The sequence below is a fragment of the Acanthopagrus latus genome, chromosome 24 (genome assembly GCF_904848185.1).
Source record: "Acanthopagrus latus isolate v.2019 chromosome 24, fAcaLat1.1, whole genome shotgun sequence".
NCBI classification, from domain to species: domain Eukaryota; kingdom Metazoa; phylum Chordata; class Actinopteri; order Spariformes; family Sparidae; genus Acanthopagrus; species Acanthopagrus latus.
The window spans coordinates 8,210,713-8,228,039 of NC_051062.1; the positions used below are offsets into that span (position 1 = coordinate 8,210,713).

Sequence of the window (17,327 nt, forward strand, 5' to 3'; positions counted from 1 at the left end):
CATACATATTAAGTCAAATGTGACCTGGAAAGTCGATCGCTTTGAACCGAACTGAAATGTCTCAGAAACCACCGAACGGACGAGAAAAATTCTGAATCCTACTGACTTTGAAAATCCACTGATGTTTCTTCTACCACCACCAAGGAGTTGAGGTTTGTGGTTTTGAGATGAACTCTCTCTACAGCTGCAGGATGGATTGTCATCAAATCTGACTTATGCACTATTTTACAGGTCTGTAATTTCCTAATGTCCTCCAAAGAACGATGTCATTTTAAAGAAAACACAGGCAAACATTCAACATGTATGTTAATAAAAAAATTATGATAAATGACTCCTTTTCTTGGGTGAAGTACAATCGCATCATCGTCTAAAAAATACAGGAAACGTCCAAGGAATCATTTTACAGATTACCCTAAATACTCCACAAGTGCGACCAAATGTAGTACCAACATACTAAAATATACAAATTCCCATCAGCCTCATTTATGCTTTGTGTTTGTGCAAATTAGCAAATGTTAGCATGCTAACACTAAATTAAGATTAACGTTACACCTGCCTAACATTAGCATGATAGCACTGTCATTGAGAGCATGTTGGCATGAAAACTTTTGCTTTAAGTGTTAATATTCAGCTCGAGGCATCGCTGTGATAAGCTCAACCTCGCGAAGTAGCTAGTATGGCTAAAGTAGCATGGCGTATTATTCATTAAAGGAGAAAGAAAGTTTAAAAAAAGTCTTTAATTTGGTGATTTAGTGACATCACACTTTGTCACCATGTCATACATTTGCAAAACTGCTGTTTTAGGTGGTGCTGGCTTGGGCATGTGTGTGCTGACTAATCAGAGGAGACTGGGCATTCCTAAAAACAATCAAAAAATGTCTCCTTTTAAAACTGTACACTTGACCAAACCTGCTGTGAGAAACAGAGGACTGTCATTCTGTTTGATGGATTAAGGCCCCATCAGGCTTTAAGATCCTTCCTCCTTCAGAAGCTTCTGTTTGCTCCTTCAATTTATTAAAGCTAACAAGGCGCCACAGCATGACATCCTCACTTTTTCTTTCTACCCCCAGTCATTCCAGCACCTGTAACAGGTAGCCCTAATGAAACAACTGGGACCAATTTCCTCCCAATAATGCCGAGCTAATGAGTGCTGACTGCCAAATTGTTACTATTTAATGTGCTGAATAATTAGATGAAGGTCAACACAGGAACACAGCCCCTCGGTGAGCCACTTTCTAAAATATCTGCAAAGAGATAAGGGCTGGGGAGAGAGCGCTTCATGGCAAGTATTCTAGAAAAGTCATTCAGATAGAGCTTTTATGCCAGTTTGGGGTAAGTGCGAGTTATCAGGCGTGCTCGGCCATGTTGTTGTGAGCATGTTGGCAGCCTCGCCGAGCTGCGAGCATGCCTACAGACTTGCTGTTAGACTGTAACTGTGAAGGTTTAATGATTGAGCTTTCGTTTATGATGCGCAGCCAAATAGATTTGCATAGGAAGCCTTTGTCTTAGGAGCACTTCCTCTTTCGCGCTGTTTTTCGAGGATGAATAGCAGCGCTGAGCGATGGCGTGGTGCTGCCCTCGCGGTGACATGGCACCATAATGAATGATTGAAAAAGAAAGCCTTGAGGTCTTTGGCTAATTGTTGCGCACATATGCTCTTGTGGAGGCTGTGGGTGTCAAACAGTGTTAGCGGGAGAGACAGTCAGAGTCACACAACAATCTGTATGGAAAAAGGCCCGGAGACATGCATTCATTACCCAGCTAAAGGAATGGATTATCATACGTTGGAGTAAATACTGTAAGCACATGGTGCCACAGTACCTCGAGGGGGAAAAAAATGCTGTCTTAACAAGATTTGACATCAGTACAAAGCAGACTTTTGTGTATCTTTTAAATTTGCCAACAACCAATGCCAGGTAGGCAAATGAGTCTGAGCCGTCCGTGTGATGGAGTAGGGGAGTTTTCAAAGCCGCGTTTGGCACGCTGCGTAACAGTGCAACTATTCTCAGCGCTGAGGCGGCGAGCAACAAGTCATCATCTCACAACAGACTAGCAATGCGTCACACGCGAGCCCCGCTGCCAGCTCCATTAAAAGATTTGAATCTGTGAAACTGAGACGAAAGAGATGCCTGGTAAAAGTTAATGGAATTTTTACGAGCTCAATGGACTCGATAAGGACGCCGGTGTCCTCATCAAGTCTGGATCAATTTCTTGCAGACACATTGTGGCTTTTAGTTTATTTAACGTTTAATTAAGTGCGTTTAGGAACGCTGGCGCATATTGATTGATTTTTCTTTCTTTTTTTTAATTTGGGATAAATGGTCCGCCATTAGCCAAAAAGGTGGCCTCGGTCTCATCTTTCAGCGTGTTGTTTGACACCTAAAGTGCGATATTACAACGAGTAACAAAAATTCAGTCTTTGATTACAAGCTGGGGAGAGGTGAATTAAGAAACATGAAACAAAAAGCAAAATGCACTGCTCTATTTAATTCAACAGGCCACATGTTGAGAGGACTTATGACAGCTTATAGGTGCACTATGTAGTTTTATGGAAAACATGTTTTATTAACTGATTCTTTTATGCCTGAACAAACTAAATAAACAAACTTTTAGTCTATATGTACTGGACCCTGCCACCTTTCTAGCCCCAAACAGTGTTCGGGGAAACTAATTTTCCTCTGAGAACTGCTTGTTTATTCAGTCATGGAAAAAATAATAATCTGAAATTGTATTTTTACCTTATTAATACTACAAAGCTATGTTCAGAGTTTGAATTTCTTCTCCAGACTACATAGTGCCCCTTTAATAGAGAGAATGTGGCTGACAAATACTGGTGCCTGCTCAGCCGGTCTCATGAAAAAACATGAGAGTGAGTTAGTGACAGTGACGATACAAGTTATGAAAATAAACCGAGGCTACATTCCAGACCTCTAGTGCCACTGTCTGAATTTATGTAGACAGCTCATTCACAGGCCAGAGAGCACATGAGCCCTGCACCTAAAAAAAAAAGTTCCCCTCTACCTGCTTAGCCATGTTATCCTGTTAGCCAGGTGTGACTCGCTTTATCCCATGCTATGAAATCCTTTTACAGTCCTTTATGTTGAGGTAAATTTGCCCAACACATCTGACTTCGATATTCCCCCCAATTATGCAAATCCTGATAATCTGACAGCCTCAGACACAAGAGAAAAGCCATTTTTAAGACACCTTCAGGCATTAAGAATTAACCTCAATCAACACCAGGTGATTAGCCATTGTCTCGCCGAGATAAACTCCCGATTAAGAGCGTATCATTTATCCGCCTTCTCATGCACTTTGGTTTAAACAGTGTCTGTTTTTAGCCTCTCAGTCTCACAGAGGCTACACTGCCACCCACTGACCAACAGTGGCTCTTACAATATAAGTGAATGCCAACTCAGGTCATTGAGTACTGGAAACATTTAAGTTATGTAACTGTTAATTTATGCCTGGACATTTTTAATGAGCCAGCACAGAAAAAAGCACAGCCGAAGTACATTTGCAAGAATGCAGATGTATAGCACTCGTGATTGGTTGGCCTATTTCTGTGCACATTTGCATGCATTATATTGACGGAAGAGTGTGTGGTGTCTGTGCTTCTGAGAAATGTATCACCTCGCCACATCAGACTCATGTATGTGTGTATTCTTTCTCGGTGAGCACAGTCATGACCAGAAGGTCAGACGGATGCTGTGAACACAAGCCAGTGTCCCTGGAGGACGGGCCCGCCACACAAGCGGAAAAACACGCTCTTTGCACTCGAGATAAACCGTTGCATCACTTCACATCTGCGGCCGTTGGAAGCGCCGACTGTCCTCCCCCCACCCGCCGAGGATTTTGGCCACAGCTGAGCGACCACCTGGGAATGCATCCGTCATTGTTACGGCCTTTCCATCCAATGACACCGCACCGTTTTCAATAAATGAAATGGGGCACAGAAAGAAAAATACAGTGCATCATCAAATATTAAGCTCAGCATTACAGATGAGTTTGGAGACAAGGTCATGTTTTATAACCGTCCGGCTGCAGAGCTCTAGTCCTCTCCTCTCTCTGGGAATCTGGGAACACTGCCCATACGCTCCATTAACGCCGGCTGCAGGCTGGGTTTTTTTTCTTTCTTTCTTTTTTTTTTTTTCAAGAAAAGACAGGAACAGAATCTGAGCACTCATGATACAATGCCAAGATACAGCATGTGTTGCAGTGCCAGCATGTGATACACAGACACTTTGACCAGCAGTACAGCTTGTTGGTTAAAAAAGGGATATAAATAAATTATCCTCCCTCAAATGGCGAGGGTTCAATTTGGAAAACAATGTAGAAACTTGAATCTGAAAAAAATGATTGAATAGCTATTATCTATCAGGACGTTAAGTGTATTATTCCTGCAGAATTCATGCTGGGATAAGGAGACATGATAATACAGATAGTACCTTATAATAATATACACTATATTACCAAAAGTATTCGCTCACCCATTCAAATGATCAGAATCAGGTGTTCTAATCACTTGGCCTGGCCCCAGGTGTATAAATTCAAGCACTCAGGCATGCAGACTGTGAAACAAGACATTTGTGAAAGAATGGGCCGCTCTCAGGAGCTCAGTGAATTCCAGCGTGGAACTGTCATAGGATGCCACTTGTGCAACAAATCCAGTCGTGAAATTTCCTGGCTCCTAAATATTCCACAGTCAACTGTCAGCTCTATTATAACAAAATGGAAGCGTTTGGGAACAACAGCAACTCAGCCACGAAGTGGTAGGCCACGTAAAGTGACGGAGAGGGGTCAGCGGATGCTGAAGCGCATAGTGCAAAGAGGTCGCCGACTTTCTGCACAGTCAATTGCTAGAGAGCTACAAACTTCATGTGACCTTCAGATTAGCCCAAGTACAGTACGCAGAGAGCTTCATGGAATGGGTTTCCATGGCCGAGCAGCTGCAGCCAAGCCACACATCACCAAGTGCAATGCAAGGCGTCGGATGCAATGGTGTAAAGCACGCCGTCACTGGCCTCTAGAGCAGTGGAGACGCGTTCTCTGGAGTGATGAATCACGCTTTTCCATCTGGCAATCTGATGGACGAGTCTGGGTTTGGAGGTTGCCAGGAGAACGGTACATTTCAGATTGCATTGTGCCAACTGTGAAATTTGGTGGAGGAGGAATTATGGTATGGGGTTGTTTTTCAGGAGCTGGGCTTGGCCCCTTAGTTCCAGTGAAAGGAACATTGAATGCTTCAGGATACCAAAACATTTTGGACAATTCCATGCTCCCAACCTTGTGGGAACAGTTTGGAGCGGGCCCCTTCCTCTTCCAACATGACTGTGCACCAGTGCACAAAGCAAGGTCCATAAAGACGTGGATGACAGAGTCTGGTGTGGATGAACTTGACTGGCCTGCACAGAGTCCTGACCTGAACCCGATAGAACACCTTTGGGATTAAGTTTAAGGAAGTCTGGAGTAAATGAGTAAATGCTGTGATGATAGCAGAGCCACAAAGTCCTTAAACAGAGAAGGTTGGGGTGGCTGAACGGGTCAGGGACACACTGGACCACCAATGGGTCCTCATACCTTAATGACTTTACAGATTGATTGCCGCTGACTCCCGAAACAACATATACTGTTTCCACAACAACATAAAAAACTACAACACATCATTGTTGGAGTGTACTGCATCGTCATGGTTTAACTGTTGCAGACTGATGATATTTAGGCACAAAAATCTGAGGTCTGATGTTCAGGCTAACAATAAACATAAAGATGATCTGTAGACACCCAGCAGTGCTGTCAGATCAGAAAACTGCATTTTGGCAACAGTGTAACCATTATGGAAGGTACAGACTAGGGTAACATCCTGCTATGATGAATACAGGCCAATTACATCACTCGTTTAGCTCAGTTTTTGGTCTCCACTGACTCCTCTGAGGAATATCTTGCTCTTTAGCTGCTAACCGCTCCATTGTGTTTACCAGCTCGCTGTTAATGGTTCCTGTCTGCTGTAGTGTGTTTTTAGACCCTTTCCGTTTTCAACCTAAAGATGCTTAATCACTCGGTAGAGCTGAGCCTGTGGATGATGAAAGTTTGTCACATTGAGTGGCTCCTTTCTCTTACACGCAGTCATTTGAGCCATTGTTAATAGAATAATATGTACTACAGCAGCTTTAACGAGTCAAACACTGAACAAAGAGAGACTAATGACACTGACGCACACAAATGGCTCAGTTAGCCTTTGTTTATCAAAAGGCTGAGAAAGTTCTCCTAATGGTAAGCCCAAGATAAGAGTTTCCACAAATAACTAATGGCCAATGAGATACTGGAATGTTAAACAGCCATAATAAGACAGAGCAGAGCTCTTATCTCTTGAGACTGTTACGGCTCATACCGCAGTAACCCAAACACATGTCTGATGTCTGATGACAAAAATAAGGACACATAAGCCTCAAAAGCTGGACTGAAAAGCAAAAAGAAACCTCAGAAGATGCTGACTCCGACTCCTGGCTTTGGTGATGTGGCTCATTAACCACAGTCATCTGTAAAATGTTTTCTCAGAGCCAGATGTGATTTGATTCTAATAGATCAACATCTCTCTCCACTCTGTCTCTGGCCTGATGGAGAAGTTTCGCGCTGCTTCCAGCAGCAGCCGACATGCCAATTACAGGGTTATTTTTGAAACCTTGCTTAACCATAAAGCTCCCGAAATAGGTCTTAAATAACATGGTGTCAAATATCAGCAAGCCCAGTGGCAGTGCACAGATGCAGCCGGTGTGTATCTGTGCCACCAGTCCACACTGGCACCCCCTTTCAACCCAAGCGAACCAAGCCTGGGCTAGTGATAGTGCTGGTTCAAAGTTGGTTCAGCCTGCAAAACCTTGAGGAACGGGTTTGCTTTTCCACAGGCGTGAGAGCCAACGTACAGTCACATCATTCAGTCCATGTATACGTCTCCAATTTCCCAGCATTGCTAGGAACAACTACAATGGACTACACTCAAAAGTGCTGCTCCAAACGAGGCTAGTCCTTATGGTCATAAGCAGTTCTTGGGCACAATAACTTGGCCCCTGGTGTAAATGGGTCTTTGTTCTAGACCAGGAAAGTTTTGGTGCCACTCTGTAAGCAGTTTTCCTGCTAGGGAACCAGTTCTTTGACTGTTGAGATGCAAAGAACTGGTTCCAGAGTAGGCACTGCCTCCAAACCAGCACCTGAGCCGCCTTGGTTGAAAACATCCCCCATAATACATTTGCTCTTTCAGATTTTAAGAGTTTGGATCCATGCAGCGTTGAGCTCATTGCCTTTGGACCTTTTTAAGGGGTTTAGACTTGATGTCACAACCACATGAGGAGCAAAAAGTAGGTCATCTGGGCCTTTCTTGTCTCGTCATCAGACATTTGGTAAACGGGAGGATTGCTCATAATGACCCACTTCATTTCCAACAGAGTTAGATTTTCCTCTCAGGGAAGCCAGCTGAGATGGAAAAGCGAAGCTGGAGAGAGAAAGCCGTCCTCCTCTCTTGGTGAAAAAACGCTTACCGTACACACTTTCCTGCCAGAGTCAACGAAAAGATGGAAAACCCCAAGTTACCAGCACATGAATCATATTGCGATGAAGAGATAAGCAACATCCCATTTTGTCTGCATTCATTTTTTTCCCAAAAATAAGCCACCAGTCGGGCCAACCATAACCGTCGCCTGTCAATACATCAAGAAGAAAAAACTGTTTTGTAACAGTGAAACTACAAAGTGTACAGTTTCACCACTCGGAAACCAGATCTGTGTCGCCTGTGGCGTGACCTCACACTCATGTCACCACTCTACATTTCCAAGTTTCTTCTGAAGGTTGCAAAAGCTTTTTCATTTTGTTTGAAATGCAGGCCGCATAAAACCCATCCATCTATCTGGCACATTCAGCACAAAGTGCAAGGCATGGCAGTTATGTAACACCCAATTTACCTGGAGTGAAGTGGAATTTCATGGCATGAAAAAAAAAAAAAGAAAGTGAAATTGAAAATAAAAAAAATCCACAGCGGTGGTACTTACTGTGTTTGCCCCAGCAGGCTTCTCAAACATCCTCTTCAGGCTATCAAGTGGGATGTCAAACCTCTCAATCCTCTTAGCAGCCTGCAGGTCGTCTCTGCGAGCCGGATCGTCCGATGCCTCTACCTGCGACCCAGAGGGACTGCGGGAAACGAAGCCCGAGGTCGCCGACACTGCGCTCGCCACCTCCTCTCCATTTCCTGATTGAATTTCCATTGTTGCACAGAAACTGAATCCCCCCCAGTCTTTTCCCTTCAGGCTGCTGCTTGGAGGGGGAAGTCTATTGTGCGAGGTGAGTCAGGATGGGGTGAGGAAGCGAGGGGAGAGACAGCGGGAGATGGAGATGCTGGAGTTGTTGGGGTTCCTCTCAGTCTGGGAGGTTCTCTGGGCTGTGCAGGCAGAGGCTGGAGGAAAGAGGAGGAGAAAAGGAAAAGTTCACAGGGGGAAGGTTTTTTTTTCCTCTCTCCGCTGCCCTGTAATTACTCATACATACACAGAAGCCTATGTAAACTCACATGTGGGCTCAGAGAGGCAAATTGAGATATGAGCTGTGAGAGCAGGCCCAAGGATGACGACAAAGGAAAGCAGAAAGATTGATTTAGCTGCTAGAGAAACGAGGAGGACAGACAGTTTTACTGTCTCTTTATGGACAACCCTGAAGCTTATACTTGTTGTTTATTCAAATTCATACGTCATCATTTTCTCTAATTCTATGATTTCTGCTTTTTAAATCACAAGTTTGAACTGATGAAACTTTCAGAGCTCTTGTTTCAGGACTATATATACTGTGGATTTGCAGCAGAGAATGTTCATAAGCTCTGTGATTGACGGTGACAGCACATTTTCAGAACAGCCGTCTAAATCCAGTATGGTTGTTACACAAACCAGTGTTGGGAAGTAATTCAGTTATAGACTACATTATTCTCACTGCTTTACTTGTCCACTTCAATTGTATATTATTCTATCATCTCCTACGACACGACTACAAGTAAAAGGGGAAATATGTTTTCTATATTTGGGGGGTGAACTGTCCCTTTAAAGTACCTTGGTCAACACAGCATAGGCTTCTAAAAATGAAATATTCTCTCATTCCATATCAGTGTGTTATGCTAATTTATGTGTTTTTCACCTTCATTTAATGTGGCAAATTTAATTTGTGGTGGATGATGGGATTACCATTTCAATGGTTTTTCTACATATTGAATTTAAATTAGGAGAGGGGAACAGTTTTCACAGCATTACAGAGTGTGGAGAAAACTGAAGAAGCAAAGCCAGCATCAAAAAAACTAATGCTGGCAATAATCAAATGTGCTCCACTTTTTAATCCACTGGTCATGAGGGAACCTCTGCCGGCTTTCAGGAAACAGATTAACAGCTTTTTTTGCCTCACCCATCCTGCCTTTTAACACCAGGTCTGGGGCGGGTAGCAGAGCTCATTATTCCTGAACAAATCAAGGAAGGCACGTAACAACTAACCCTGCAGTCACGATGTTGCGTGTATTGTTAATTTTTCACCAGCCACACCAACACATCCTGGGAGGTGTTTTCCTCCACGCCGACCTGGCATGAAAAGGGAAATGAACGCGTTATCTCTCTGCTTCCTCTGTGGCTCACTTTCCAGCTGGTTTTCCCCTCATCCTGTCACGTTTGTGAAAAATAAAAGTTAGGTTCTCATGATAGTGGATTGTTTCAACATGGAGGGAGTCAACATTTTCACCTTGTAACACTGGCACGGGATGACAGAGAGAAGGTCAGCTGATGGATGGGAGAGTGAGAGGGCCTGATGGAGGGAGCCGTGAGAGATTGACAACTTAGTTACAGGATCAGGTAGAAACAAAGGCGGGATGGGAGTTACAAGCCTGAAACGGTCAGTCAGAGCCACAATAGAAGCTTTAATACAGAGCGAGAAGGGGGAGGGAGAGAGAAAGGGGTTGAGAGGCAATCCAGATAATCCAATCTTAATGAATGAACGGTCATGATATATGCATCTGATAGTTACTTCGGAGGACACACTATCACTCCGTTTATACCAGCGGCGGATGCATTATTCAGAGAGGGCCAGAGGTATGTGTGTCACTTTCAGCTGGATCCTGTGTCCGCTGAGGCCGCTCAGCTTACAGCGCTGACTCGCACATACAAGGAGGACTTAAAATTACAAATGCACTTTCATGTCACATCACTGGAAAAACACAATGGTGAGAGAAAATAGGACGGCAAGGATATGATCTGAACTAATGGCGTCAGTGGCAGATACGGGATGTTTGAGGGGCAGGGGTGGACAAGTAAGACGGGGCACCAGAGAACGGGAAGTAGTGATGTAGTTATGGCAAAAAGGGGGCACATTTTCTACACAGGAAGTGAATCCGAGAGAGAACTTCATCATGTTTTCACCAGTGGAAGGGTACTGTGGAGGGCACTTCATTACCTTTAGTGTTTTGGGAGGGCAACTTAAAGGGGACTGTATCATGTTTTCTCCAATGGAGAGGCACCCTGGAAGGCTATTTATCATGTATTATCTACTTCATGTCTCAGGGTTTTATTTTTTTTTTGGACATAGGTTCCACCAGTAATAATTTCCCATGCTATGCATCCTGATTTGTTGCATAGTGAAAGCAGATACTCACACACACACACATTCTGTTTCAAGCGGGGCAGAATTCAGTGTGAGAGCAAACATAACGCCCCCCTTAAAACACAAGGCTCTCAAGCAGCTTTTCTTTAATGCAACGCGACAATATTTCAGCCCTTGTGGGGCTTCAGAGAGACTTTCTGGTGAAGATTCGCCAGGGCAAAAAAGAAAAAAAAGGAAAAAAAAATGTCTGCTTCTATTAAATAAAATATGTCGCAGGTCCTGTGTTTGCGCTCACGGCCACTGGCTTGAGACGGCTTTATTTTGAGGACACACTGAAATATGATCCCTCTGATAAGATACGAAGAAGTAACAGTTTATTTTGTCTACAGTCTCTGAAAGAAGTATGCATAAACCACTAAAAGATGCTGTCAGGAAGAAAAAGAAAAAAACCCTTAACACAGTATCTACTTACAGTGCAGAGTTAAAAGGTCCCTCTGGTTCCCAAGACAAAGTCTGCAAATGCAGAAAACATAAACATGTCACAGTACTGACGTGGATTCGACTAGAAAAGCTGTTCAACACATCGGCCAGGAAAATCTGTCACAGCTCACCACACTTTTCATTTCTGTTGGCTTGTTGATATAATAGGGAATGTCAGAAGATATTATCTGATTCCAACACTCCCTTTCAGCCAAAGATGACATTTAGGCTTCAGGAAGTTTAGCTCTTCTTAGTAGATTTTTATACTCACAAAATAAGAAGTTGCCCATATTGAGCTAAAAACAATAACTTCCATCAAAACTGCACTTATGTCGTAGGCCTCTTTGGCATCTTTTAGCTCACTGTTTGATTTTACCCAGTTATACTTTTTGTTCTTACTAATCTTCATGAAACCTATTTTCAAACGCAGCTGTTTCAAGCTCTGATAGATACTGCCTGCACAGCACCAAATGATGACCAAATGAACTAAAACAATCAACAAAATGTTAATAAATAGCACTTTTGGTAATATGACATCTATGTATTGTGCCGCTGATACCTCTCCTAAAGAAGCATGCTAACCAGCGAGCCCCCAACTGTCCTGGTCCAAAGATCCTGTGCTGGTGGTGTAAACACTGGCACTCTCCGAACCGCTAGCTGCATGGCTTGCTGAGCTAACTAGCTAAGGGCAGCTCTGGCGATATGCTGCTCTCTATTTGTTTTGAGTATAATTTGACAGGTGGTCTTACATATTGCACCTTTTTTAAAATGTCTTCATTGGTGGTTTCCTGTCAGTCTACTCTGAACACACTTTGATTTGGGTACTTATGCCATACTGACACAGGGAGGCTTGAGAAGCAAACTCAACCAGCTACACACTTGTGAGACTCGTTGAAAGATCTTAACAGAATGTAAACAGAAGAAAATAAGAGCCGTAAATTGAACGAGAAGAGGTGGGCTGAGGATAAATGATTATGCCAGAAAGGCAAATTGCAACTGCTCATAATAAACTTTCGAAGATTGTCTGCGGGGAGATTTTTCATTTAAGATGAGATAATAAGATGAACCTTCATTGATCCTCCCCTGAAAGATTAGGTTACTGAAGCATCAAACTAATGAGGGAAAGACAAGACGAATAGAGTAATATATAATACCCCAACAAAAAAATCATTAACCATTAAAATACTGAGCAATGAGACACTTAAATACAATGTTAACGATCAGAGGGTGCTGCTCATCAGTGTTTTTGTCAATCATTTTGTAGGAAATAAAGAGCAATAATCTTGCGAGCAGCCAACCTTTAAAAAGTAACAAAAATGTTCCTGGATGCTGCCTCTTTTTTGGAAATATTTTTCACTGGGTCTCTGGTGTACTGAGACGGAAAGGAAAACATGCATCTGAAATGGATCTGGAGCTCTGGAGGCTGGACAGAGATGGATGACCTCATTCATTCAGCTAAATCTAAATTGAGGCCGGTTTGCAGTTCAGTTTATCCATTTAAACAGGTGCACCTGAAACTAGCTCCCCCAAGACTGCTGCTGCGTACATATGGGAAATCTAAAGTTAGGCAAGTTAGATTATGTGAGTAATTGCTGAATATGTAGCTTTTGGAGCTTAAAAGATGAATATCAGGAGACAGTCTATCTGGCAGATGGTCTTAAAAGTTTCATTTACTTTGAAAAAGTCAGGAAACCAATTACCTCAGCAGTACCATGTAATGCAGACAAGGTAAAATGTTATAACAACTTAAAGATATTATACTACTTTACTTGGTGATTTTGAGGTAAGCTGTTTCCCTGATTTAAAGTTAACTCGCTTGTTGTATTTGACATTGTAGTCCTATTCAACACAACATTATTTCACTTCTTAAACATGAATATTTACCTGTTTTAATGTAAGGCTTCAGAAACATGTAATTGGCATTTTTCAATATCCTGAATTTGACACTTTTATGTCTTTTGTTTAAAAAAAAAGTCATAAAACCTAATAACCTCAGAACTACCAAGTTACGTAGTAGACTATTAAATTTAAATTGTACATGTTAAAAAGTTCTAACAACTTAAATTTAATAGACTACTTAACTTGGTAGAGTCAGAAAATAATTGGGACAATAAATGTTAGTTGCGGCCTAATGGAAACACTAATGGACCGAGAACAGTTATTGTGTTTAACCAAACCGTATTGCTCTCAATGATGGCGTGATAATCTAATAAACTGATCAGTTAATCCAGCGCTGAACATTTATCTACACAACAAATATCACAGTATGTAGACTGATCATAGTTCACTGACTCCAGAACAAATGACCTCTCCTCCAGACAGGATTTACCGCCCAGTACTCCCCCCTACACACACACACACACACACACTGTGATACTTCCTGCTTACTTTCTAGGCACGGGTAGACACAGCAGTCAATAAGGATCAGATGACAGCCACTCGACTCTGGTTACTGAGGTTTTACTTCCTCCCTCACCTTCAATATAAGGCAGCAGGTCATCTGATAGGGCCACACGATAGTCGCGCAGAGTAGTAACAGTCTGATCCACCAATAGTGACAACAGAGGTTTGCAGACACAGGAGTCTTTTAAGGTGAAGCCGAGGTATGCATGGAAATAAAATGCAGTTTGCTTTGATAATAGAGTACTGAATAAGTACTTGAATAAGTACAGATATCGTGTTCAAATATTACTTTAGTGAAAAGGAAAGTCACCTATGCAAAATATAAAGTATCTGTTTAAATGTACTAAAGTATCAATAGGAAAGGTAAATTATGCATCAATTTGGCTCTGATACAGCATGTAATCTGCAAAGTAACTAGTAACTAAAGTGGTAGATTTCCTCAAGCACTGTACAGTTTCAAATTCAAGTTGCTTTAAGTTCCATTTGTGGAACTGAAGATTTTTACTCCACTACATCTCAGGGATAAATATTGTACTTTTTACTCCACTACATGTCTGGCAGCTTTAGTTACTAGTTACTTTGCAGATTACCTTCCTGCTCAGTGGGAACCACAAGAAAAACATCTTAAAGTAGCTGATGTTAAATGTCAACTGAATATCATGTTTATCTGAATATCTGTTGAGAAAAATAAATGTGTTAAAAAATGTTCTACCTTGGCTCTGTTACCGGATGTAATCTGCAAGGTAACTAGTAACTAAAGTGATCAAATGAATGACTTGAAGCAAAAAGTACAATAGTTGCCTGCAAAGTGTAGTGGAGTAGACGTATAAAGCAGCAGACAACATGAAATAAAAAACTGTAATTAAGTGCACTACTCGAGTAAATGTACTTGGACTTGTTACATTCCATTACTGGTTAACAGCTCTCTGCGGGGAGGAAGCTCCTGACAGCAACATCTCAGTAAACTCAGGTTACACGGCTGTGTGCAGCGATTTGGAGCTCGGAGAAGGTATTAAATCTTGATGTCTTTGGGGTGGAAAGCGGCAGTGGAAGCTTTGAGATCATCTCGGGCTGTGTAGTTGGCTTGTCTGACTCGGGGCCTCGCCTGCAGTGTTCTTTAAACAGACCAGACAGACGGGGATGCCATCTGCTCTGCCGGCCGGGGTCGCAGCCACCCTCCTCCTCCTCGTCCTCCTCCTTCAGAGTAGGGAAAAAAAAAAAAACGACTGTCCCCTCTTTTCCACATTCATCACAGCTGGCCGCCGCATCGTGCGCTGGATTAAAGGCGGCAATAAAACACGGTCCAAGATGAGAGGAAAGGGTAGAGCCTGGGGAAAACTTGCAGGTAGGTGTTTCAGTGCGCCAGTAGGTTTGACATGCTTGCAAAATCTCATTACTTTGTGGGTTTTTTAGAGAAAATATCCCATTCAGCATAACTAGAAAGCCATGTAGACACAGCAGGGTTACATGAGGTTACCAGCGCAAGGTGCAGGGAAGCAAAACAAACCTAAATCCACATGCTGCACATATTGAAATGACTCACTGATATTCCCTCTAATAAAATATATTCAGTGTGGCTGTAATGGGAGACATTTGTACTGGAAGGGCCCTCAGGTTCCCCTGCTTTTTTCCCCCCACAAGCACATGCCTGTAATCTGTTCTGAATGCCGAGTCTGCCCTCTGGTGTTCAATCCTCAGAAACACAACGAAAAGTTTATCAAAGTCGAGGTGATGTCATTCTCTCAGAAACACCTAAATTCATGTCAGCTTTTGTTAAAGAAATCATAGAAATGTCTCAAACCATATAAAACACGCTACGGAAACCCCAAAATGTTGAAAAGGCTGTCGAAAGATGAAACTGACTTTGTATCTAAGCCAGCTGCTACTTGCCAATTAGTTTGATTATTTAGACATTTTCAGTTAATTAATTGAATCAGGATGTTGTTAAGTGATAATGGACAGAGATTTAATCAAGTTGTTGTTCATGACAACAATTATCAAGGCATTTTGGACTGACAGCAGTGCTGGAAGTCATTATTGAGTTAATTGGCTTGTGTTGGACGCTGTTATTCAATGGAGAAATCAATATACTGCTAATTTTAGCCATTTAAGGAGGATCTGATATACTGCTGTGACACCTGTGGATGCAGTTGTACTCAAAAAGTCAGCCAGCATGAACAACATGAGGGCCCTGAAACTGAACTCGCTTCATTTAATTTAGCCATCATCCAAATTAAAGATAACATGGAACATTTCTGCATTAAACTAGACACTAGAGAACTATATCTTTGTTAGACATGTTGTAGTCTTGTGTACTTTAAGGCACATGTTTCCAACAATATTCAAAGAAAGAAATCTTTATCTTTATTCACCCTAATGGTGCGTTACGCTTTGGCGCCAATCACTAAAACTTTGGGAAGAGAGTCGAAGAGTAAACGAAGGAATTTGGCGGTCGCGAGAATGTAACGTGATTAAAACTTGACATAAATAAGTTACACAGTTCATCTGAGTGTCGCTGTGATGATGCAAGAAGTGGTGAACTGTAGCCGCCGAGCTAACGCACCAGTCAGTGGAGAATATGCTAGTTCTAGTTATTAACTGGATAAAGAGCCACCGCTCAGCCCTGTTTCCTGTTTTGCCCAGTGGCCACTCGTGGTATTGCAGGTAAAAAAATCCAGTAAGACTGATAGTCCACCATTATAAAAGAGATGTTTGTAAAACTACTGACAGGACACCTCGATCCCCAAACAAGGAAACACATGCTGTATATAAGGTGCACAAGCCATATTTCAACAAGTAATCCTTTACAGCAAATATACATTGCTTCCCAGATTTGCTCAAATATGATACTCCCATTAAAGTTTGCATTCTTAGAAATTCACTACATTGAACACAACAAAGCCAAAATATGTGTCATTCCATCCCACAGATATATCCCCACAACAGTTTTGTGCCACGTTGTTTGCTTTCACATCCAGCTTTTATGTCAAAATGCTCCCAACAGGAGGACGAATGAATCATTGATGTGTTAATCACAGCAGAACGGAATAAGATCAGTGGAAACATCTAAGCGAGACGCACAGGTGGGAACATACACCCGCCAAGTAAGTCGTCTGATTCATGTTCGTGGAAGACTAAACTGAGTTTTACATATGTACAGTTCAGACAAAGTGACATTTATGACTGCCAGGAAGAAAATGCTGCATGTTGGATATCACACAACCCTCTATTTTTATGCAAGCTGTTTCAAAATGGAAATACCACAAACGGATTATATAAAAATGACGTAATTCGCACCATTTATTTGTTCCCCTGAGGTAAAGAAACTCCCTCGCCCCATCCTTCTCTCTCTCTCTCTCTCTCTCCCTGTCTTAGACACACACACACACACACACACACACACACACACACACACATACATACAGGTCTGCGGGTCACGGAGCAGCGAGACAGCTGAGCCATTTATCAGGATCCCTGGGGAAACAATTACACCCCACCAGGCAGCAGAGCCAGGACAGGGGCTGGGAATTAATGATGGGCTTATGACTCAAGTTGAGGCAAAACTTGCAGCAGGAGGGATGGTGTCGCTGACCAACAACCCCTCCCCGCTGCTGCTCACTGACACGGCGGTTAATCACTTCATTTCAGTCTCTTGCGAAACAATCAGCATGGTATTCCAGTAGCAAATGTATTCAAAGACAAATAATAAACTAGATATATCTTCCTAGATGGCTACTGGGTATGTTCTTGTGGCTATCAGGGGATAAAAAACGTAATGAGACACAAAAATCTCTATGGAAACATCGTTACCATTTAACAGTGATCTCATACAG

General features: G+C 42.4%; 1 protein-coding gene across 1 annotated transcript in view; it reads right to left on the reverse strand.

Moving 5' to 3' along the window:
* Window positions 1–17,327, reverse strand: part of xirp2a (xin actin binding repeat containing 2a) — a 78,916-nt gene that overhangs the window by 45,533 nt on the left and 16,056 nt on the right. Inside the window, exons 5-6 of the mRNA XM_037090443.1 lie at window positions 11,084–11,124; window positions 8,043–8,443 (exon numbers count right to left, since the gene is read on the reverse strand). Of these exons, the coding sequence (XP_036946338.1) occupies window positions 8,043–8,255 (213 nt within the window). The 5' untranslated portion in view covers window positions 8,256–8,443; window positions 11,084–11,124. The remainder of the gene's footprint in view (window positions 1–8,042; window positions 8,444–11,083; window positions 11,125–17,327) is intronic.